General features: G+C 43.3%; 1 protein-coding gene across 2 annotated transcripts in view; it reads left to right on the forward strand.

The window, feature by feature from the left end:
• Positions 1–22,434, forward strand: part of BSDC1 (BSD domain containing 1) — a 52,452-nt gene extending 30,018 nt beyond the window's left edge. For both annotated transcript variants that reach the window (XM_073615365.1, XM_073615364.1), the window contains 5 exons: positions 4,518–4,586; positions 8,885–8,966; positions 11,547–11,975; positions 12,135–12,232; positions 19,728–22,434. In XM_073615365.1, the coding sequence (XP_073471466.1) occupies positions 4,518–4,586; positions 8,885–8,966; positions 11,547–11,975; positions 12,135–12,232; positions 19,728–19,760 (711 nt within the window). In that variant the 3' untranslated portion in view covers positions 19,761–22,434. The remainder of the gene's footprint in view (positions 1–4,517; positions 4,587–8,884; positions 8,967–11,546; positions 11,976–12,134; positions 12,233–19,727) is intronic.
• The last annotated feature ends 1,001 nt before the right edge of the window (positions 22,435–23,435 follow it).

Raw genomic sequence — 23,435 nt, forward strand, 5'->3', positions numbered from 1 at the left:
CCACTGTAACCCCCTTTCTCTTCTGCCCCATCACTGTACCTCCTGCACATCTGTCTCACCTCTGTTCTCCCTGCTCTTCTGCCCAACCACTGTAACCCCCTGCTCATCTGTCCACCAATGCACCTCCTTTCACATCTGCCCCACCGCTGTACCCCCCTGCTCTTCTGTCCCACCGCTAAACCCCCTTCTCATCTGCCCCAACACTGAACCCCTCCTGCTCATTTTCCCACCACTGTAACCCCCTTGTCATCTGGCCCAACACTAAACCCCTCCCCCGCTCATCTGCCTCATCACTGTACCCCCCTGCTTTTCTGTCCCACTGCTGAACCCCCTTCGCATCCCTCCCACCACTGCACCTTCTGCACATCTGCACCACCACTGTACCCCCTTGCTCTTCTGCCCCACCACTGTAACCCCTCTGCTCATCTACCCCATCAATGTACCATTTTTCTCATCAGCCCCACCACTGTACCTCTCTGCACATTTGCTCCACCGCCATATTCCCATGTTCTTCTGTCTACTACTGAATCACCTTCTCATCTGCCCTACCACTGTAACCCGCTTTTTCATCTGCCTTACTAATGTACCTCCTGCACATCTGTTTCACCTCTGTACCCCCTGCTCTTCTGCCCCACCTATGTTCCCCCTGTTCTCCTGCCCCACCACTGTAACCTCCTGCTCATCTGTCCCACCAATACACCTCCTTTCACATTTGCCCCACTGTTCTACCCAACCTGCTTTTCTGTCCCACCACTGAACCTCCTTCTCATCTGCACCAAAACTGAACCCCCCTGCACATTTGCCCCACGGCTGTACCCTCCTGTTCTTCTGTCCCACATCTAAACCCCTCCTGCTCATTTTTCCCACCACTGTACCCTCTTCTCATCTATGATATGTGTGATATGCAGAGTGGTAAAAGGAAGCAGAGATGAGACACATCTACTTGTCCTGGCACACTCATCCAGCTGATCCACCGCTCACATCCAGACCACGTGCTTGTATGTGATGTATGGGATGTGTGGGATGTATGGGATGTATGGGATGTATGTGATGTCACATACGAGCATCTGGAATGGATGTGCAATGATGAGCTCAGGTCAGGGGCATTTTCTGAAAGCAGAGGGCTTGTGTGCAGGATCATAAGTTGGGCCCCTGCAGCTGAGGAAAAGTTTTTGTGCCGCAGCAAAAGTTGGGTGTGATTTTCATTGCGCTGAATATAAGGGGGGGCCAGCCCGTCCATATGTACCACCTAATATCTCTATTTTGATGTGGAATATCTCTGAAATGATGTGAGATCTAACGTTAAAACCACTTGATCTTACCGGATCTAACCAATATCTATTAGCTTGAATGATTTTTGGGGCGAAAATTTGATAAGGGAGGGCCAGCCCCCCCACATTAATCACTTAATAAGTCTCTAATTATGTGAGATCTAACGTTAAAAACACTTGATCATACCGGATCTAACAAATTGCTTCCAAAATAGCTAACTGTTTGGTCAATTTTTTGATAAGGGGGGCTGATGACGGGTTAGCCCCCCCAGCAAATAACTGTTAATATCGCTTCTTCTGTGTGAGATCTAATGCAAACAACGGTTGATCTAACCTGATCTAACAAAGATCTAACAAACTGCATAAGATTTTTTCTAAAATTTTGATATGAGGGGCTAACCCGGCAGAGGTGCCTTTTTCAGGGTACAATATGAAGTGCAGTGCCAGTACAGTGGGAGGAGCTTTACATTAAGGAAACCCAAGCTGAGTTTAGGTTCTGTATGTAAGCTTTAATAACAAGGTGTAAAGTCAATGTGGTTTGACAACATATAACGCACAATATCTCCGCAACCAAAGCGGCACAAACGTTTATTTTTGCGGCACAAACCAGCACAAACGCGGCACAAACAAATGGCGCGTTTGTTTTTAAAATTCAGGAAGATAGGGTGCAATGTGGGCGGGGTTGCAGCAACTATAACGCACTATATCTTCGCAACCAAAGCGGCACAAACGTTTATTTTTGCGGCACAAACCAGCACAAACGCGGCACAAACGAATGGCACGTTTGTTTTTAAAATTCAGGGACATGGGGTGCAAAGTGGGTGGGGTTACAGCAACTATAACGCACAATATCTCCGCAACCAAAGCGGCACAAATGTTTATTTTTGCAGCACAAACCAGCACAAACGCGGCACAAACGAATGGCGCGTTTGTTTTTAAAATTCAGGAACATGGGGTGCAATGTGGGCGGGATTACAGCAACTATAACGCACAATATCTCCGCAACCAAAGAGGCACAAACATTTATTTTTGCGGCACAAACCAGCACAAACGCAGCACAAACGAATGGCGTGTTTGTTTTTAAAATTCAGGAACATGGGGTGCAAAATGGGCGGGGTTACAGCAACTATAACGCACAATATCTCCGCAACCAAAGCGGCACAAACGTTTATTTTTGCGGCACAAACCAGCACAAAAGCGGCACAAACGAATGGCGCGTTTTTTTTTTAAATTCAGGAACATGGGGTGCAAAATGGGCGGGGTTACAGCAACTATAACGCACAATATCTCCGTAACCAAAGCGGCACAAACGTTTATTTTTGCGGCACAAACCAGCACAAACGCGGCACAAATGAATGGCACGTTTGTTTTTAAAATTCAGGAACATGGGGTGCAAAATGGGCGGGGTTACAGCAACTATAACGCACAATATCTCCGCAATCAAAGCGGCACAAACGTTTATTTTTGCGGCACGAACCAGCACAAACGCGGCACAAACGAATGGCACGTTTGTTTTTAAAATTCAGGAACATGGGGTGCAAAATGGGCGGGGTTACAGCAACTATAACGCACAATATCTCCGCAACCAAATCGGCACAAACATTTATTTTTGCGGCACAAACCAGCACAAACGTGGCACAAACGAATGGCGCGTTTGTTTTTAAAATTCAAAGACATGGGGTGCAAAGTGGGCGGGGCTTGCATTAAATTGAATGTTTAATATCTCAGAAACCGAACCGGCACAAACGCTCATTTTTGCGGCACAAATCAGCACAAACGCGGCACAAACGAATGGTATATTTTTATTCAGGTTTTACAAACATGGGGTGCCAACTTCACACAGCTGTAAATGGAATTCATTTTGTGAAAATAGTAGTATTAAAAATATTTCCTAGGGCCGAGCAGTTGTTTACCCTATATGTACCGGATCAATTTTGACATTTCAGATGTTTGCATATTGATGTGCAGTAACGTTATCAACAGTTATACCACATTGACACGTTTATTGCTTTGAGGAGCTTTCTTTTGCTGATGTTATTTTGATGATTCGGTTTTGTACAATTAAACAAATAGAGAAATAATTCTACATTTTTTTAAGTGTTATTTTGCCAAATGGGCAAAGTGACTCTCTTTAAAGGATAAGTTCACCTTTTGTAACATGTTACATATATTCAGGGTGTAACAAGTAATATGTTACAAATGCATCGTTCCCTGATCCCCCCCCCCTTTTTTTCGCTGTCACAATTTAAAAAAAGGTGAGGTGGCCGTGTGGGGCTCCATGTGGTTGGGAAAACTACAAGTGCTGACAACCTTTGCGGGTGTCGGATTGTTGTTCTCAATGAACTACCATAGCACTGTTGAGCGCTGTAGTAGTTCATTGATTCTTCCTGTCAAGTGTCAAACTGCCTGCCCTTACGATGTACGAGCAGACAGATACACAGACAGTCTGCAGGAGTCCTGCATGGCACCCACGAGCTGCTGATCATGGGTGAAATGATTTCTAGGCTCCTACAAAAAAAATAGTAAATGCACATTTTTTTACCTGTAAAGAAAATGTGCATGTATTATTTTATTTTAAACGTGAACTTATCCTTTAAGCTATGGTTAAAAATTACGTATTTCGTTATTTTTCTCTTGCAGTTATGCTTCCCAATTTACTGCTATAAAAGAATTGCTTTACAAGGTGGTTATACTTACCAGGCCACGCTCCAGTGCTGTCTCCCCACAACCGAATGGAGTTTCCCGGTATGAGGGATTGTGCTTCTGCCCAAGTGGCTATTCTGTGGAGGGGTCTGATGTCATTTCCCTGTCCAAGGGAACATAGACGGGCTGCAATGTTGCAGTAGAGATGCGGTGTGAGTGTGTCTCAGCAAGTATGAAAGGCTGGGGAGGGGAATCTACTGCAGATACTGTCATTTTGTCCTGATTAAATAGCAGAAATTAAACATTCATCAAAGTAGACGATCCTCTCCTGCCTTTTTAACGTCTTATAAATTTTGTGCTGTTTATGAATATACGGTTTGTAAATTGTATAAGAGTAATGAGCAGTAATTTTGCGTAGTATGTCATGGCAAGCAGTACGCATTCCTCTTTCACTAAATTGACAACATGTGAATGATATCTACTTGTTTTGGATTACTGTATTTTAAATACCATTGCCCCTTACATGCCTTATTGATAAGTTAGATTGCTCATATGTCACTTGTTATATATTTGTTACTTGATGCAATCCTTAATGTCTCACAGGTTCCTGCTGCTGTTTCTCACTCTGAATTCTGGCAAAGGTATTTCTATAAAGTACACCAGCTCGAGCAGGTACGTATGCATATCTTACAATAGAGTAACTCAAGCAGCTTATACTGCATAATGTTTGTTTTTTTTCCTAATTGATACATTTTTTTGTGCAAGGAATTTATTCTAGGTATGCAGTCTAATAATTGTTTAATAGTCCAGTGACTGACATTAATACTGCAGTGCAGTGATGGTGGCTGAAGGTGCACAGAGAGCTCTGATTTCTAGGTGATCAGGCCAAGAAGATTTTTCAGCTAATATTGCTGCATTTTACTTTTTGCACCCTGTGATATTCAAGGAATCGCACCACACAGGCTTCTTATACAAAACAGGTTTTATTCAACTGAAATAGTTTGTCGGCCGCAAAATAACATTCCCAAACCGCAAACAAACTCAAAGGCTCTTCTTGAAGTTAACATAAATTCACGATAAACAGAACTATGCTTACTTCAGCGTGAAGTTTTTCCATGTAACAAAAGTCCTAGCCCCGGAAGCACAACAGAGCCCAGCCAGCAGGAGGCGTTTTCCATAGCTCCACACAGGTGCACACGCCCAAGCTTTCTCAACTCCTCTCCACTTCCTTTTTATCAGCTCTCTGATGTGTTAACCCGACTGCTTCTCTTAAAGGGCCCAGAACTTGCTACAAAAAAGTGAAGGCATACATACCTGCCATCCAGGACACATTCCCTTTTTATCAGCACAACCTTCTCAGTAGCACCACTGAAAAAGGCCCACATACATGGAGGCACAGAAGATCAAGTCAGAAGTCCTAGTATAAGTGCCGTTTTAAAAGAGACGATGACTAATATTGCTTCTGTTTAGGATAATTTATTTTCTTCCCTGTGAGTTAGCAGTTTTCCAGAAGCCTGTGCTGAGAGATACCTGGATCACTGATATGGCAGATTGTCCAGCCTGCTGAAGGCCAGTGTCAGGGCAGGTGGTACTAGAATTGTTGCTTGAGGTTTGGAGACCAGGTTGCAGCAGACAGATGCAGGTCTTCCATCCTCTTTGAAACCATAGCCCAGATGCAGGTCTTCCATCCTCTTTGAAACCATAGCCAGGGAAGCAGCCACTGAGCAGGTCATTTGGATGCTGAAAGCTATGTTTCGTGCCCAGTAATAGGCTCTGAATAGAAGATCATGCTAGTGAGCAGATTCTGGGACCCAGTCCTGTGCTACCTAATCTGAGGTTGGAGATCAATTATCTAGGTACTGTAATGGACTGCATCGTTTTCTTTGCCTTGCAAATAGTGGGTAGACAAAAAACGATATCTGCTGAAACTAATGCAGAATTGAATCGGCACCAGCAACTCATTCAAACAAAATGTGTATTACAGATTTCGTAAAGCATAGGTTTCCAACAGGACTGCTATTTTTAAATGGCTTATATTCTAGGCATGTGCACAGAGACACAAGGCCTGGTATAAACAGTGCAGAAACAGGACATGTGCAACCCTACACTAAAGCCTCATACACACGGTACGATTGTTGGCCAACCGAGCGTCTGATTTTTGTTAAAAGGGCATGTGCCAGGATCTTATCTTGCATACTAATGGTACACAATTGTCATGCCACAAACACAAACGTAGTGACGTACTACGAGGAATTTCAGCTCTTGAGCTCCACGCTTTGGGCCCCTTCTGCTAATTTCGTGTTTGGTGAGTATTGATTCCGAGCATGCGTGTTTGTACTTTGGACTTTTGTGTGACGGATTTGTGTACTGACCATAAGAAAATCTGACGTCAAAACGTTGTCCGATGAAAATGTACTAGCCTGCCATCCAACATTTGTTGGCCGAAAGTTGGACAACAATTGTCAAAAAGAGCGTAAAAACGGTAAGATTTTAGGACAACAGTCTGTCAACAGACAATCCGCTGCCAACAATCGTACCATGTGTACGAGCCTTTAGACAGGTTTATGTTTGAAGAGAGGCAAATGCTAAAATGCTATGATAATACCCATCTCCCACACTGCCAAACAGTGTTTTCATGAACAATTCATAAAAGAGACACTGAGCTCCTCATAAACATCTACACATCACTGATCTTTTATGGGAAATTCTGGAGTGCAGAGGACAAAGTATTTTTACCTTGTTTGCCCTTGAATTAACTGTAGGTTTCTTTTTTTTTCCATTTTTTTTTTGCAAAATCCCACAGCGCCTACACAGTTCAGGATCTGCATATCCTTCCAAGTAATTGGAAATTGTGAAGGCAAAGGGTGGATCCCATTCCATGATATTTTTATATATTATTGGGTTTCTGTTATTTTGCCAAATCCCTGTAAATAAAACAAAATATGTTTTGCGTTCTTTTTATTTGTAATTTTTTTATTTCTACTTCAATGAGGCAATGAGGCTGAAATGTGTCACTGCTTTTCTATTTATCAGCAGGAATTAAGACAAATTGTAATTCATTTGAGGGTACCGCTAAGACACAGTTAACATTTCTAGATGTTCCAGCAAAACTTCACCTTTTGATTTTAGGTTTATTTTAACCACTTCAGATCCGGGCCGTTGCCAAATGACGGCAACAGCGCGGATCTACATTACCGGGACGACGTCTATTGACGTCGTCCCGTGCACAAGCGGCCTGCGCTCTATGAGTCTATGAGACTCGCCTGATCACAGATCAGAGTAAGGGGTCGGTCCCGACCCCTTACCACATGATCAGCTGTCAGCCAATGACAGCTGATCATGTGATGTAAACAGAGCCGGTAATCGGCTATTTTTCCTCCTCGCGCTGACAGCGTGAGGAGGAAAAAAAAACCCGATCACCGGCGGCCGTGAGAGGGACATCAGTCCCGATCACGGCGATTATCTGCCCCAACAGCAATAGGCAGCAGTGCCGCCTACCAGTGCCCACCAGCGTCACCCATCAGTGCCCACAGTGCCATCCATCAGTGCCACTCATCAGCACCCACAGTGCCACCCATCAGCGCCCACATCAGTGCCACCTATCAGTGCCCATCAGTGTCACCTACCAGTGCCCATTAGTGCCACCCACCAGTGCCCCCCATCAGTGGTACCTATCAGTGCCCATCAGTGCCACCCATCCGTGCCACCCATCAGTGGCCATCAGTGCCGCCTTATCTGTGCCCATCAGTACCGCCTTATCTGTCCCCATCAGTGCTGCCTTAACTGTGCCTATCAGTGCCGCCTTAACTGTGCCTATCCGTGCCCATCAGTGCAGCCTATCAGTGCCCACCAGTGCCACCTCATCAGCGCATATCAATGAAGGAGAAAAATTACCTGTTTGCAAAATTTTATAACAAACTATGAAACATAATTTTTTTTTTTCAAAATTTTCCATCTTTTTTTTGTTTGTTTAGCAAAAAATAAAAATCCCAGCTGTGATTAAATACCACCAAAAGAAAGCTCTATTTGTGGGGAAAAAAATGATAAAAATTTCATTTGTGTACAGTGTTGTATGGCCGCGCAATTGTCATTCAAAGTGCGACAGCGCTGAAAGCTGAAAATTGGTCTGGACAGGAGGGGGGTTCAAGTGCCCAGTAAGCAAGTGGTTAAAGAAGAACTGCCTCTGGAAGCTGTGCCCAAAAAAGACAGGCAAAGGATAAATGACTGTTCATTAGTATTGCCATTTATCATTTCTTGTTACCAATTTACCATGCCTTGTTCTGCACTGTGTCTTTTATTTACTTCAGATATACAGGATACACAGGATTGCCTAGGCACCCTCACATACCATGAAAATACAGTTCTGTTTTTCAGATATTTCCATTTCTAACTTTTTCCCTGTAAGATATCAGATCTTCACTTTTGGGCCTCTTGCACAATGCAGCTTGAAAAAGCTCAGTACAGCTTTTTTTTTTTACTGAGCTAAAATACAGCCCATTAATCGTAATGTGCCTATGCACACAGGCGCGTAAACAAGTGCTGTGCATTCTTCAGTAAAAAAAAAAAAAAATAGAAAAATCTGCATTTTTGGTCAGTAAATTACGCCTCATGTGCGCAAAGATGCATGATTGTGCGCAAATGCCCATTTACATACTGTGCAGAACAAAAACGCGAGAATAAGTGTGCGCGAATGTGCGTGGAATTGCGCGAACGCTTATGCGCGCAAATATTAAAAAACGCCTGAAAAAGTAGATGCTCAAACAGAAGTATCGTGTGCAAGAGGCCTTGAGCTCCATTGACAAATCTGCTGATTAAACAAATTGCAATCAGGTTTGCACTGAAATAGGTGCAGAGTAGTACATTTCCCAATTTCCAAGAGATTTGAGAATTGCCCTGTTTTGAGGTGTTTAAATGTCCTGTGTAGTTGCTGTTTATTTGAAACTAACTTTCATTTTATATCACTTCCCCAGGAAGAAGCAAGGAGAGATGCTCTGAAGCAGAGAGCAGAGCAGAGTGTACATTCCGAGGAGTCGAGGTGGGAGGAGGAAGAAGGTGAGCATATAGCGATCTAATGCCTAGCAGTCTTATAAAATACATGTTTGTGTATCTGTCTTCATGGGGTTAGTTAAATATGTAGTGTGAGGAGCAGGGATGCACAATGACCAGCGAGAATTACACATAAATTAGCTTTCAGTGCTCTGCTAACTCTCTCTAAATATTTGAAAGTTGTTTATTGATAGATTGCTGAGGATTACCAAATATCATAGGTGTTTGCACCACATTAACTGTTTATCCAATATGTTTCCAAATATTTTCAGAGTGGTTTGAAACATTCATTTTTGTAGCAGGCTTAAAGTGACTGTAAAAAGGGTATTTTTTTTTTTCTTCTTTAAATGATAAACATATTAAACTTACTTTCTGTGTGTAATGGTTTTGCACAGAGCAGCCCCGATCCTCCTCTTCTTAGGTCCCCCTAGGTGCACCTGTTTCCTCCTTTTCTCAGTGTGCCTCCATAGGAAACTGCTTCCTATGGTGGCACACCTGTGGGCTCGATCCTGATATGTGCTGCCTGTGTTCATGGACAGAGACAACGTGGCTCAGCCCCACCCCAGTTTCTCATCAGGATTTAATTGACAGCAGCAGGAGCCAAAGTCTGCCCTGTGAGGGGGGGAGAGAGCCGCTGTTCTCGGGCACAGTGCTGGATCGAGGAGGGGACTGGTGGGGGAAGCTGTGCACAGAAGGTTTTTTTTACCTTAATGCAGTGAATGCATTAACCACTTCAGCCCCAGAAGGATTTGCCCCCTTCCTGGCCAGGCCATTTTTTGCAGTACGACACTGCATCGATTTAACTGACAATTGCGTGGTCATGCGATGTTGTACCCAAACAAAATTGATGTCCTTTTTTCACCACAAATAGAGCTTTCTTTTGGTGGTATTTGATCACCCCTGCGGTTTTTATTTTTTTGCGCTATAAACAAAAAAAGAGCGACAATTAAAAAAAACAAAAAAAAAACAAAACACTATTTTGTACTTTTTGCTATAATAAATATCCCAAAAGTTTTTTAAAAAAAAACAAATTTTTTCCTCAGTTTAGGCCGATATGTATTCTTCTACATATTAAAAAAAATCGCAATAAGCGTATATTGATTGGTTTGCGCCAAAGTTATAGCTTCTACAAAATAGGGGATAGATTTATGGCATTTTTATTATTATTTTTTTTTTTACTAGTAATGACGGTGATCAGCAATTTTTATCGTGACTACGACATTACGGGGGACAGATCGGACACTTTTGACACTTTTTTGGGACCAGTGACATTTATACAGTGATCAGAGCTAAAAATAGCCACTGATTACTGTATAGATGTAATTGGCAGGGAAGGGGTTGACACTAGGGGGTGATCAAGGTGTTAACTGTTCCCTAGGTGTGTTCTAACTGTGGGTGGATGGGACTGACTAGGGGAGGAGACTGTTCGGCGTTCCTACTTAGTAGGAGCAGGCGATCTGTCTCCTCTCCCCTGAGAGAACCGGGATTTGTGTGTTTACACTAAGGCTGACTAGGGACACTCTAGTCAACCTGGATTGTCTGTTGAATGATGTTACTTTTCTGGTTGTACTGTGGTCAAGAGCTACAATTGCAGCACTGCCATTTGTTAAGCCTGCTATAGGCAGATCGAAATTGGGTCTGTTCACCAGGAACTGGACATATTTTGATCTATCGATCAACTTCAATACAAGCAGTCTGATGGCTTTTTTTTGTTTTTATGATCACTACCTGCGTCTATAGCCACCAGCAGCGATCATTGTATTCTGATGGCTGGGAATCCTCCCGCTGTCAGAATACAATAGCGCAGCGGGAGGGATTCCCCTATCAACACTGACTGTGATGATAGGCAAATCGAGCAATTTTCTTTCCTTAAAACCCTAGTTGAAGGAAAGAAAATTTTATAATGTATGGCCAGCCTTCGTGGAAACAGAAATCATATTGCTATCGTTTGGGGGAGGGGCTTTATGAGCAATATTGTACCTGAATCATTCTGACTGCCTAACAGTGTAATTAGTGCAGTGACAGACCTAAAGTTGTTGTAATACCCAGTGAAGTGACTGTGCTCAGGTGATTCACAGAGATTAAACAAATCCTCCTACATAAGTTGTACCTGTTTATCTGCAGTCTTCTTTTTCTCTACCTCCATTCAAAGTCCAGAATTTATAAAGGTTGTCTGAGCTGATTGGATGGAAGGGACACACACACCCTTTACAGAGCACACAGAAACAGAGCAGAGGCTGTCAATCAGCTGGAGCTCCCTCCCCTGTCACTTTTTTTCTCTTGGTGTCAGGAAAACTTGTCCGAAGTGCTTCATGCAGATGGCAAGGAAATGAGGCAGCAGACTGAAATGACACCTAGTGCTATTATTTGAGACAAGTACACACACTAGAGGGATATGCTTTGTTCATATTTCATGTCTGAAGTTTACAAACACTTTAAGCTAGCCATACTGCAAAAGAAAATCAGTAGATTCCTTTATCCTGTTCAGAGTGGATGATGAAATGTACACTATTGTATTCAAGCAGCCACAGCACATTGCTGTAATTATGGCCTAAAAACATATTTTTCCTGTCTTTTATTCCCCAGAGGACTTTATTGGATCTGGATCACCTCGTGTTTCAAATATTGAGAAGTTTAGGATATCTTCAGCTGCCATTCCAGCCCTTAATGTGCAAAGCAGTTCTGAGGAGCCAAACATACAGTGCAAAGAAACTGTTTGTCTGACAAGCCCCTCTGAGAGCAGTGAAAGCATCTCCCCAATCACTCAGATTGACAACCCTGCTTACCATGGACCCAAAGCTCCAGCTGAATCCTCTGCTATTCCAGCTGTAGTAGCTGATGAGGTACAAGAAGACAAACCAGATGTGAACTTAGTCCTAGACTCCGAGGAACATTCAGTGGCCAAAGTCAATACACAGAGCTCTATTCGAAAAGAAGATCAACCCTCAGACCTTCGTGTGTTTGAACTTAACAGTGACAGTGGCAAATCAACACCTTCTAACAATGGACAGAAAGGTGAACGTAGTAAACCATTTATTTGGAGTTCTATTATGTCTATAGCCATGTAGCAGACTTCTGTTTTAAGTAATCATTCATCAGTTACCTATTCAATTCACTTTTTTGGTGTTATGTACTTGTGGGTTTCAGTTAAATAGTTTTCATCTCTACTCTCAGGGTCCAGTACGGACGTCAGTGAGGACTGGGAGAAGGACTTTGATATGACAGAGGAGGAAGTACAGATGGCCTTGTCTCGTGTAGAGGTGTCTGGAGAGGTGGGTGTATACTTACAGATATTGTTAGGACATTGGTGTTTGACAGTGCTTTTATATATATAGAATGTAGTTTGACATGAGAGATGTTCCTACAGATTATTATGCTGTATATCATACTGATTCTGTTACAAAAAAAAAAAAAAAAACACATACTTGTTTCAAGTGTCATTTTCACATTTAATAGATTCAGGATTGGATAATATAATTAAGATTGGATTTTCTTTTTAAAAGCTATACTGATATGGGCTATAAAAAAAAATTGTGTTAGGTGCTATATATTTCTTTTTTATATATTGTGTTAAAAAATCCCACACAAATTACACATGTCCATTGATCAAATAACTATTACAGACTCTCAAGATCATGATATGAAATTCATACTAAAGAGATGCCATGGGGGGGGGCGTGCCTGACTTCCGGTATGTAAGCAGCTTTTTTCTGGATCTCCGGACCACGCCAAGATCCTACATCATCCTTTGTAGCCGAAAAACCCTGATTTTCAGCTCCACACTGGCCTGACAACTGTCTGAACATCCCAGGCACTAGACCGTAGTTAAATATGGACCGAACCCGCAGCAGACACCCGCTGAACGGCTCTCCGACTTCGCACACGAGGAGGGACAAAATGGCGCCCAGGACACTCGGGACCCACTGCGGTTTCCTGCTGTGGATGACAGCCCTGGGCTGAAGGTGAGACAGAGTGGATGGACACCACGGATCCTCTGGCTATTCCAATAGCCTCTCCATCTGCAGATTCCACTCCAAGAACAGCGGGCGATAAGGTAGGAGAGCTGTCCCTGTCACAGATCTTGGAAACCATAAAATCCTGCCATGCATCTCTATCCACTTAAATAGAGACCCTTAGAGGGGATTTTTCAATCCTTAAAGATGATGTGCACAAAGTAAAGCATAGAATATCTAACGCTGAGCAACGGATTAGTGCAGTGGAGGATGACCTCAACCCAGAGAGATGGCGGCGGACCACAAGTCCCAGGAAGCCAAACTGGGGGATATTGAGGACAGGCTCCGCAGGAACAACTTGCAGTTCCTGGGTTTCCCCGAGGGCTCAGAGGGTAAATGCCCTAAAGAATTTCTACTCACCTGGTTAAAGTGAACCTTTGGAGAGGAAAGTTTCTCCCATCTATTTGCCATTGAAAGCGCTCACTGGGTCCCGCTCAGGGCACCTCCACTGGGGAGATTTCCTAGACCCCTACTAGCAAGGTTCCTGAACTTCAGGGATAAAGAAACCATCCTGCAGAGTGCCTGGAACATGCCTGATTTGCTTTATAACAAAAACCACATCACCATCTTTCTGTACTTCTCCGCTGCGACACAGAAACAGCAGGCAGCGTTCCAAAGTGTGAAATTGCGACCTCCGAGAACGCAGTCTACCATACAGTATGCTATACCCTGCGAAGCTCAGAGTAGTGCACAAATGCAAGACCTGATTCTTTACCTCACCCAGGGAGGCCAATCGTTGGCTGGTGTCGCTGGGGAGAACCTGATGCCTAACAGATCACTCCATTTCTTCAAATGCATATGCCCACTGATTCTCTTGCCCTTCTTGGGGCCTGAAAGTTACAAATGTTGAAGGATCTAACAGATAAGAAGTTGGAATTTCTTTTTAAAAACAACATTTCTCTTGCAGGTTCAGGCGGCATTGGCGGCGATTGGAGTATCTCAGTCCATAAAGGACCAGTTTGTAGAGGTACTCAAATTTATTCCTGATCAGCAGGCCCAGCAGTTGGCTGGTATATCAGCACTGTGCTTCACAGTAGATGCTATGAAAGATTCTATTCTCCATGCCTCACGGATTATGCTAGGGCTGGTACATGTGCGTAGAATCCTATGGTTGAAAAATTGGTCAGCCGGAGCGCCATGTAAAAAGCTCTTAGCTAGTTTCCCATTTCATGGTGAATGGTTGTTTGGAGATGATCTGGATGAGTACATCCAAAGAATTTCTAATGGGAAAAGTTCTCTTTTACCAGTGAAGAAGAAGTTTAAACTTTGTTTCTTTTAAACGTGCATCTTCTCCAGTTCTGGGGGCATCAGCCTCCAGGCAGTCTGACGGCCTCCACCGTCAGGTTCAAGAGGAAGACCTCAAGGGCAGTCCCAGGGCCAAAAGAGGACCTGGGGCAGGAAACCCACGAAGCAAAATACTAAAGCCTCCTTATGAAGGGGCACCCCTGCACGCTTGAGTGGGGGAAGGCTTCTACACTTTTCAAAGATCTGGCAGGAACAATGTCAGGACAGATGGGTGGCTTCCTCAATTTCTCTGGGTTACAAGCTAGAACTCCGAGAATTCACGTCTCCTCGTTTTCTAAGATCAAACGTTCCCAGAGACCCAGGGAAAAGGTAGTCTCTCTTTCTGGCTCTGGATCATCTCTTGTCTCAAAAAGTGATATCAGAAGTTCTTCCCACTGAAGAGCAGGGATCAGGGTTTTATTCAAACCTCTTCACGGTGCCAAAACAAAACGGGGAGGTCAGACCCGTTTTAGATCTCAAGGATCTAAACCGGCACTTGAATATCTGTTCCTTTCGCATGGAGTCAATCCGATCAGTTGTCTCCATTCTACAAGGAGGAGAATTTTTGCATTGACCGACATGCCTATCTCCTTGTGCCAATTTTTCCCCGCTGATCAGAAATTTCTGCGCTTCGAGGTAGAAAATCGTCATTTTCAGTTTGTAGCTCTGCCTTTCGGTCTAGCTAGTGCACATCGAGTATTCACAAAGATCCTGGCCCTTCATTAGCCAGGTTAAGGGCTCAGGGTATAACAATTCTAGCCTACTTAGACGATCTGCTCTTATGCCTCGTTTCGGGTCGGTACAGTTTGGAAGGCCTAGAATGGTCTGGCTTCTTCAGGGGAGCGTTTCCACTGCAAGTCGGACCAACAGGGGCCATACGTGAGTTTAGAAAAAATGCCTAGCATGGCGTCACACGTCCACCAATCAGTGGAATGTATCGTAGCTCCGCCCTAACCGAACTGTACCATTTTCTATGGCCCCACATCTGAAGCAGGACCCTTAATGGTGCGGTTCGGTTGTATGGGCCGCTTTCATAATGGAAACACTCAAAATAGCGTACCGAACCGATCCGCTCAGTGGAAACGAGTCATTAGTAGATCAGTCAGTTACACGCCGAAACCAAAGTTTACCGTCAGTCATGAGTTACCTCGAATTCCTAGGCTGGATTCTCAACCTAGAGAAATCCTCCTTAAAACCATCAAATAGATTGCAGTACTTGGGGCTGATCATAGATACAGGTCAGAAGAGGGTATCCTTACCCCAGGAAAGGATTAGTTCCATAAGGGAACTGATTCGGCTTGTCAAAGCAAAGAAAAATCCTTCAAGACTGCTGCAAAACAGTATTCTGTCAAATTGGAACAAAAAGGGCCAGGCTTTGGACTTTCCAATGCGCTTATCCCCTGAGGTGAGTCAATTGGTGGTTGATATCCACCAATCTTCAACAGGGGAGATCCTTTCTACCAGTATCCTGGAGAGTGGTAACAACGGATGCCAGCCTTCTAGGCTGGGGAGCAGTCCTGGAAGAAGCATCTGTCCAAGGGAAGTGGTCCAAGTCAGAGAGGACCTTGCCCATCAATATTCTGGAAATTCGGGCAGTACGCCTGGCCCTAGAAGCCTGGACGCTCAGACTACAGAATTGTCCTGTCAGGATCCAATCCGACAATGCCACGGCGGTGGCCTACATCAATCACCAAGGGGGCACGAAAAGTCAAGCAGCCCAAAGAGAGGTGACTCATGTTCTATCTTGGGCAGAAAGCAACGTCCCTTGCCTGTCGGCGATTTTTATTCCAGGGATAGAAAATTGGCAGGCGGACTACTTGAGTTGCCAACAATTGTTTCCGGGAGAATGGTCCCTTCACCCCAACATTTTTCTGTCGATATGTCAAAGATGGGGTTTTCCGGATGTGGATCTGTTCGCGTCCAGATTCAACAACAAGGTCGACAACTTTGTGTCAAGGACGAGGGATCCGCTGGCATGCGGAACAGGCGCCTTGGTCTTTCCATGGGATCAATTTTCACTAATCTATGTGTTCCCTCCGGTTCTGCTGCTTCCGCGCCTTCTTTGCAGGATCAAGCAGGAAGGGAAGGAGGTGATTCTGGTGGCCCCAGCGTGGCCCAGGAGATCTTGGTTTGCCGAGATCATAAAGATGGCTGTAGGGGACCCTGCCACTGTAGCCAAACCTTCTCGCGCAAGGTCCGGTATTCCATCCTACCTTACAAACGCTAAATTTAACGGTTTGGCTATTGAGACCCACATGCTAAAGGACCGTGGGCTGTCACCTTCAGTAGTTTCTACTTTGGTTAATGCTAGGAAGCCGGCCTCCAGAGTCCTATATTATAGAGTCTGGAAGGCATATGTCTCCTGGTGTGAATCCAGGGGTTGGCACCCCAGAAAATTTGTCATAGGTAGGATCCCTTGAATTCCTACAGATGGGATTAGAAATGAAGCTGGCCTTAAGTACTATCAAGGGCCAGGTGTCGGCCTTATCTGTATTTTTTCAACGGCCTCTTGCTTCTCAATCTCTGGTTCGTAACTTTATTCAGGGGGTAACGCAGATTAATCCTCCAGTCAGGACACCTCTCAACCCTTGGGATTTGAATTTAGTCCTTTTGGCTTTACAAAAACAGCCTTTTGAGCCCATGCGGGATATTGCCTTGGTCCTCTTAATGAGGAAAATAATCTTTTTGGTTGCCATATCCTCTGCCAGAAGAGTTTCGGAGTTGGCGGCTCTTTCTTGTAAAGAACCATATTTGATTAGTCATAATAGATTCCTACCAAAGGTAGTGACAGTTTTTCATTTAAACCGGGATATTGTCCTTCCTTCCTTTTTCCCAGAACCTCGGTCTATGGAAGAGAGGTCACTACATTCTCTTGATGTAGTGAGAGCGGTCAAAGTCTATTTAAAGGTTACTACTCAGATCCGCAAAACAGATGTTTTGTTTGTATTGCCAGACGGTCCTAAGAGGACAGGCAGCGTCAGAATGTACTATTTCCAAATGGATTCGTCAAGTGATTGTTCAAGCTTATGGTCTAAAGAGGAAAATTCCTTCTTTTCATGTTAAAGCGCACTCCACCAGGGCTGTTAGCGCTTCTTGGGCGGTGCATCACCAGGCCTCCATGGCTCAGATCTACAGGGCCGCAACTTGGTCTTCAGTCCATACATTTACTAGATTCCATAAAATTGATGTAAAAGGTCATGAGGATATCGCCTTTGGGTGCAGTGTACTGCAGACTGCAGTATGAGTCCTCTAGTCTCTTAATGCTCTACTTTTTGTTATGTCTCCCTCCCTTCAGTTGCCATTGCTATGGGACATCCCACATAGTAACTACCGTATTTTCCGCACCATAAGGCGCACCGGATTATAAGGCGCATGCTAAAACATACGATCTACCAAAAAAAGGTAATGGAGACAAAACGGTGAGTTTACTTGTACTTTATTCTACTATTTACTACTTCCTACTGATCAGCGGTATCACCAAAAGTAGATTGCCCAGCTCACAGGTAGGAGAAACACCGGCCACACTGCGCTGGAGATACAGTTCATGTGAAGGGACGAATGACTTCCCGGTCCGTACGGGGATAGTCAGTAGTCTCCTTGAGATCGAGGCGCTCCGCTTACACAGCGATACACACACCAGCCGTGTAGCACTGGAGTAGGAACCCATGTGATGTGGCTCCAGGCGGAGACTCAGAGCGCATCAGCAGTGTGCTAGTGCCCAGATGTAAAAGGGGTTTGATGGATCTGTTTAGATTGTAGATCTCCTTCAAAGTGGAGTGGTTGGTTTATCGCTGCCAATGTTTGTCCCTGTGTCAGAGCGGAAATGATTTTGGAACTCAGTGTACACATAAGGCGCACAGGATTATTAGGCGCACGGCCGATGTGGAGGAAAATATAAGGCTCTTAGGTGCGCCTTATAGTGCGGAAAATACGGTACTATGGCTCTGTGTCCAGTGATGTACGATAAGAAAATAGGATTTTTATAACAGCTTACCCGTAAAATCCTTTTCTTTGACGTACATCACGGGACACCAAGGTCCCTCCCTTCTTTGGTATACACGTGTATTGCTTGGCTGCAAAACTGAGGTACTCCCAGTAATGGGAGGAGTTATATAAGGAGTGCACTTTTTATCTTAGGGCGTGCCAGTGTCCATCACCTGAAGGTGGCCTATAACCCACATAGTAACTACTATGGCTCTGTGTCCCGTGATGTACTTCAATTTTTGAGTCCAGCTGGATTACCTCGGCTTCTGGTGACATTGAGACGTAAAATACCCATGGAGGCCATGTTACGGTCTGTGGAGCATAAATCTGCTGGTATTGAAGGTTTTACAAAGCATTTTTGTGTAAGCATGGAGAACTTTGATATGAAAATGGGAACAGTAGATACTCGGTACCGCAGTACTGACTGAGTAGGATAATTGCACCTCTATAAGTACCTGTATTAGGTTTTTACTTTTATTTTTTTGTAGCAGTAGAAAATATTTGAATTGCTGTATATTGAAAAGTAATACATGTGACTGCACAAATGCTTATGTTTGAATATATGACCATATACTTTCTGTTGAATAGTTAAAGTGGATGTAAACCCAATGTCATCCTTTCTAAACTACTGCCATAGGGGTTATCTATAAGGATATACATGCCTCCTGCAAGTATCCTTACCTGTCAAATGTCTCCCCTCTGTCTGTTATGAGAACCCAAAAACTGCAGATTCTGTGGGTGGGTCTGTTGTCTGGAGCTCGGTGGGTGGAGTTGTGATGTCAGTAGACTCCTCGCCCACCTCTACACTCCCCTTGTCAATATGCATTTCTCCTGTGTATTTCTTACACTGAACTTCTACTATGATCTCTAACATCCAGTGAAAAGACAGGAAAGTAACCACATGACTTCAGCATGCCAAATCATGCTGAGGTGTGGAACAGCCAATCCTTGCAGAGCTGCTGAAGAAAGGAGTGAGGGTGGGAATTAAAAAATAATGCATGTCTTAGGCTAGTGCACGAGATATGTAAATCACCTGTCACTCACAGCAAGGGGGAGGATTTGACAAAGTTTTTCTGTTTGTCAAGATTTATCTCACTGAACAATAAAAGAGGATTGCTAGGAGCCGAATTAACTCTTTGTGGCGAGACTGGGCTCAAATAATAGGAAATCTTATACTCTACATTATGACATCAAAAATATATATATTTTTTGGGGTTTACATCCACTTTAACGTTGTTTTTTGTATTTTGTGAAAAATCAATAAATTTACCATTTAAAATATAAAAAAAAGAGATGCCATTAATAGTGATGGGTCTAATTTCTTATTAATAAACATGTTTCAAATATATTGGTCCTAAACCACTTCCCAAAACAGAAAAGTATAATCAAACTAGGTTACCCAAAAAGGAAAAATAACTCTGCATGTGTATATATGGTTGCTTGTGTTTTGTAAATGACTATAATTTTTCTTTTTTTTTTTTTTCAGTTGGAAGACGAAGATTGGGAAAATTGGGAATAACTAGTGTAGAGAGATCACTGCTAATTCATCATGATTATAAGGGATGAGTCTAAACCTTTCACCTCTGACCCTCATCTACCTGTCAGTCTCCCAGATGTAACATGTTCCTTTTGATCCACACTCAGCTCATGAACAGGAAAGACCAAATGTATCATCTGGATTGCACTGGCATGGCAGGGGTTTTCTAGGACGTGGCTGATTTCTTTTTTCTGTTCTCCTTATCTTTTTGCTGCCAGAGACCGCAGTTCCATTTAATTTAAGGAAACAAATTAGTGTATGACCTGTTCCTTGCTGTCTGGGTGTGATTGCTTGCAGCCACTGTGTCTTTTGACAGGGCTGCAATGTAAATGCTTTTTTTTTGTTTTTTTGTACAGATTTAGATGCACCATGCACACATCGATTCAATAACTAGATAAAGTTCTAGTCACTAATGTGGCTATATATAGTCTGTCCTGCTGCCCTAAATGGTTGATTCTGGTGCAGGCGCAATTTGCATTAAGACTTTTGTCACAGTGCTGGGTTAGCTTAAGGCAACTTATGCAACAGTAGGCAGAACAAGTGTCAGTGCATGTGTTCTCCCATAGCAGTGTAAGTGGAAGCTGTTCAGCCCTTTTCTAATGTGTGCTGAACTCTATAGGGAACATACTGGGTAGCTCGGAATCAGCGCCAAGTCTAAAGCAGCAGTATCATGCCTTCAGTTTGATGCTGATTCCAAATGCTAAAATACACAATTGGGTTGATTTACTAAAACTGAAGAGTGCAAAATCTGGTGCAGCTGTGCATGGTAGCCAATCGGCTTCTAACTTCAGCTTGTGCCATTAAGCTTTGACAAAAGAAAACCTGGAAGCTGATTGGTTTCTGTGGAGAGCTGCAACAGATTTTGCACTCTCTAATTTAAGTAATTCAACCCCAATCTGTCGTAGTCTTCATAAGGAAATCTGTGAACCCTGCAGTAGTGTCCATTCTGCTGCAAAGAGAGCTGAACATAAACAGCAGTCATTCAGAAGGTTCATATGTATACATACCCCAATGTAGAGCAGAACACCTAGCTTTTCTTATTGGCACTCTGCTTTCAGCATGTTCTATTATGAGGATTGTCTGGTCTGAGGTAACTGTTGACTCAATTAGATGAACATACCAGTCATATACTGCAATCATGCACATTTGTGCGCAAATGTCCATTAACATATTGTGAACGTGAGAAAAGGTTTGTGCGAACGCATTATGTGCGAAAATATGCGCAAATACATACCAAAAAAAAAAAAACGGCTGAAAAAATAGTTGCTCAAACAGGAGTATCGTGTGCAAGAGGCCTTTAGTATAAGTGCTGCTTTAGAGCTCCATCTCCCCATGGTGACCATTTGTTATATAATATATATTTACCTAAACCTTGGGTGATTGTTGAGGTGCATTTTTTCATTAATTTAGGTGGAAGTCTGTCAGTGTTTGGAGACGGACCGTTCCCGGGAAGTTGCACAATACAGATTACATGAGACTGGGATTTAGGTGAAGTATATCCTGTTTAACAAATGTCACCACAGAGAGATAGAGATTTGAAGTGTGAAGTGCAGGAAATGTGCACTTTTCCTTTAAATTGTACGTGGACCCCCGGTAAAGGACACCTCTCATCAGAGAAACACATGCGCTGCAATTGCAGATCTCCTGAAAATACTAGTTGTCGAGCAAGCTCTGATTTTAATAAGTTGTGCCACTGACCCAGAATTGCATACATATTTCAGTAAGCTTTGACGCTAGAGGGTCAGTATGACAGCCAAGCAACTAGCATTTTCAGACTGGGAAATGACGGCCCTTGGAGTTATGTGATGACAAGTTTTGTTATCAAGAGGAATGGCGGCGGCAGCACCAAAGAGCTGGTTGAAAAATCGTCTGGGGTGCCGGAATCACTGGATCCCAGGACAGGTGAGTGTCCTAATACTAAAAGTCAGCAGCTACAGTATTTGTAGCTGCTGACTTTTAATTTTTGACATTTAATTTTTTTTAAATTTAATTTTTGGTGGAGGGCTGGAGATCCGCTTTAAGCACCCTTCGGTAAATCATCATGGAGGAGTTCTTCCTTACACCTTACTGTTCTGGGGTATGATCAATGGGGATTTAATTTGCAAGGACAAACTAATTTCTCAAAAGAAATATAAACACAAGGAGACTTATATTCTGCTGCTGCTTGTGAGGGTTGCCATAGGCTGGAAGTCTTTCATGTTACTTTATAAGGAGGATCTGAACTATGAGTTTATATTTTAGTTTAAATTGGAAAACCCGTTTCTTTTTATTGCAGGTCAGATCTGTGATGCATTATGCTGTGAGTTCCATTTTCTAGTAATGTATGCTGGCTCTTATAAGGTTCTTCTCCCTCTCTTATTTACTAACACATCCTTCATTCCTGTCATTTGTGCGTGCAATATATATTATCTATTTAAGTTGTGTGGCAGCAAGGAGGATGAGAGAGGCAGCAGTTTGAGGGAAAGAGAAACCACATTAAATCATAAATGCTTTCTTTTCTTATCTATGATATTCTCCTGGACCTTACAAATTTTGCACTTCGCTGCTATGAAAGAAATGGTGGCATGATCTCTTAATTCTCCTTATGTATAATGCATAGACACCCAACAAAAATGCTCTTTATTTTATAGTGAATAAATTACGTTCTGCAACCCTATTAACTATATTTGATGCTTTTATTGATTCTAATCTAGTTGATTTACATATCTATGAATATAAATTGTAGAATGGGGCACATTTTAATGTAAACACCACCATTTTTATTAGTATTTGGGTGGTTTCTGTCAGCAGATATGAGTGATATGGGGTAACTGGAGTTTCCATTAAAAAAATCCCTAAAAATATTAAAAGAAAGCTTAAATTAAGGAAGCGTGGAGGCTTTCCTAAAGCCGAAAGCAGTCACTTGTTGAGCCTGGGTCCCTGTTTGTTCTCAGCAGCATTGACCGTCCTCTGCTACATAGGAGAAGGGTGGGTTGACTAAAACTGGACATCATAAAGGGAAAAGCATGTGTTCTGGAAGATAGTGTGTTGTGTTGAGTGGAAAATTGAATTTGCCAGCCTGTTCGTTTTGAGTGACCCACAATGCGCTTCACAGCACAGATTATCATCTGTGCGTTAAGGTGCAAGCAAAAATAAACTTTCTTTCTCGAACATCACGGGACACAGAGCCACAGTAATTACTGATGGGTTATATAGGTATCACTGGTGATTGGACACTGGCACACCCTATCAGGAAGTTCAACCCCCTATATAATCCCTCCCCCTTGCAGGGATACCTCAGTTTTTAAGCCAGTGTCTTAGGTGATGGACGTGTAAAGATGTCCTGTGCTGAGCTCCAAAGGGAATATCCTGATATCCTATACTGGGGCAAGCCAGGCGAACCGGATCCATTCAAAGTGTCTTTTCATGGCCGAATTGAATGGTACCCGGGCCTCATGTCCGAAGAAACGAGGTTTTACCCGTAACGCTTCTCTTTTTAGAGAGCTGGACCCCGCAGATCAGAAAATGGCTTTAAACTTCCTAATTTCTGGCGAGGTGCTTTACGGTCCCAGAACTGTTGGATCCACCTACTGATGGGGGCCCCAGTCTCTGACGGTTTTTTCAAACGGAGCCCACCGTGAGAGGTGAAGATTGGGTCTGTGTAAACTGCACCCTGCG

This window comes from Aquarana catesbeiana, linkage group LG02 (assembly GCF_042186555.1).
Source record: "Aquarana catesbeiana isolate 2022-GZ linkage group LG02, ASM4218655v1, whole genome shotgun sequence".
NCBI classification, from domain to species: domain Eukaryota; kingdom Metazoa; phylum Chordata; class Amphibia; order Anura; family Ranidae; genus Aquarana; species Aquarana catesbeiana.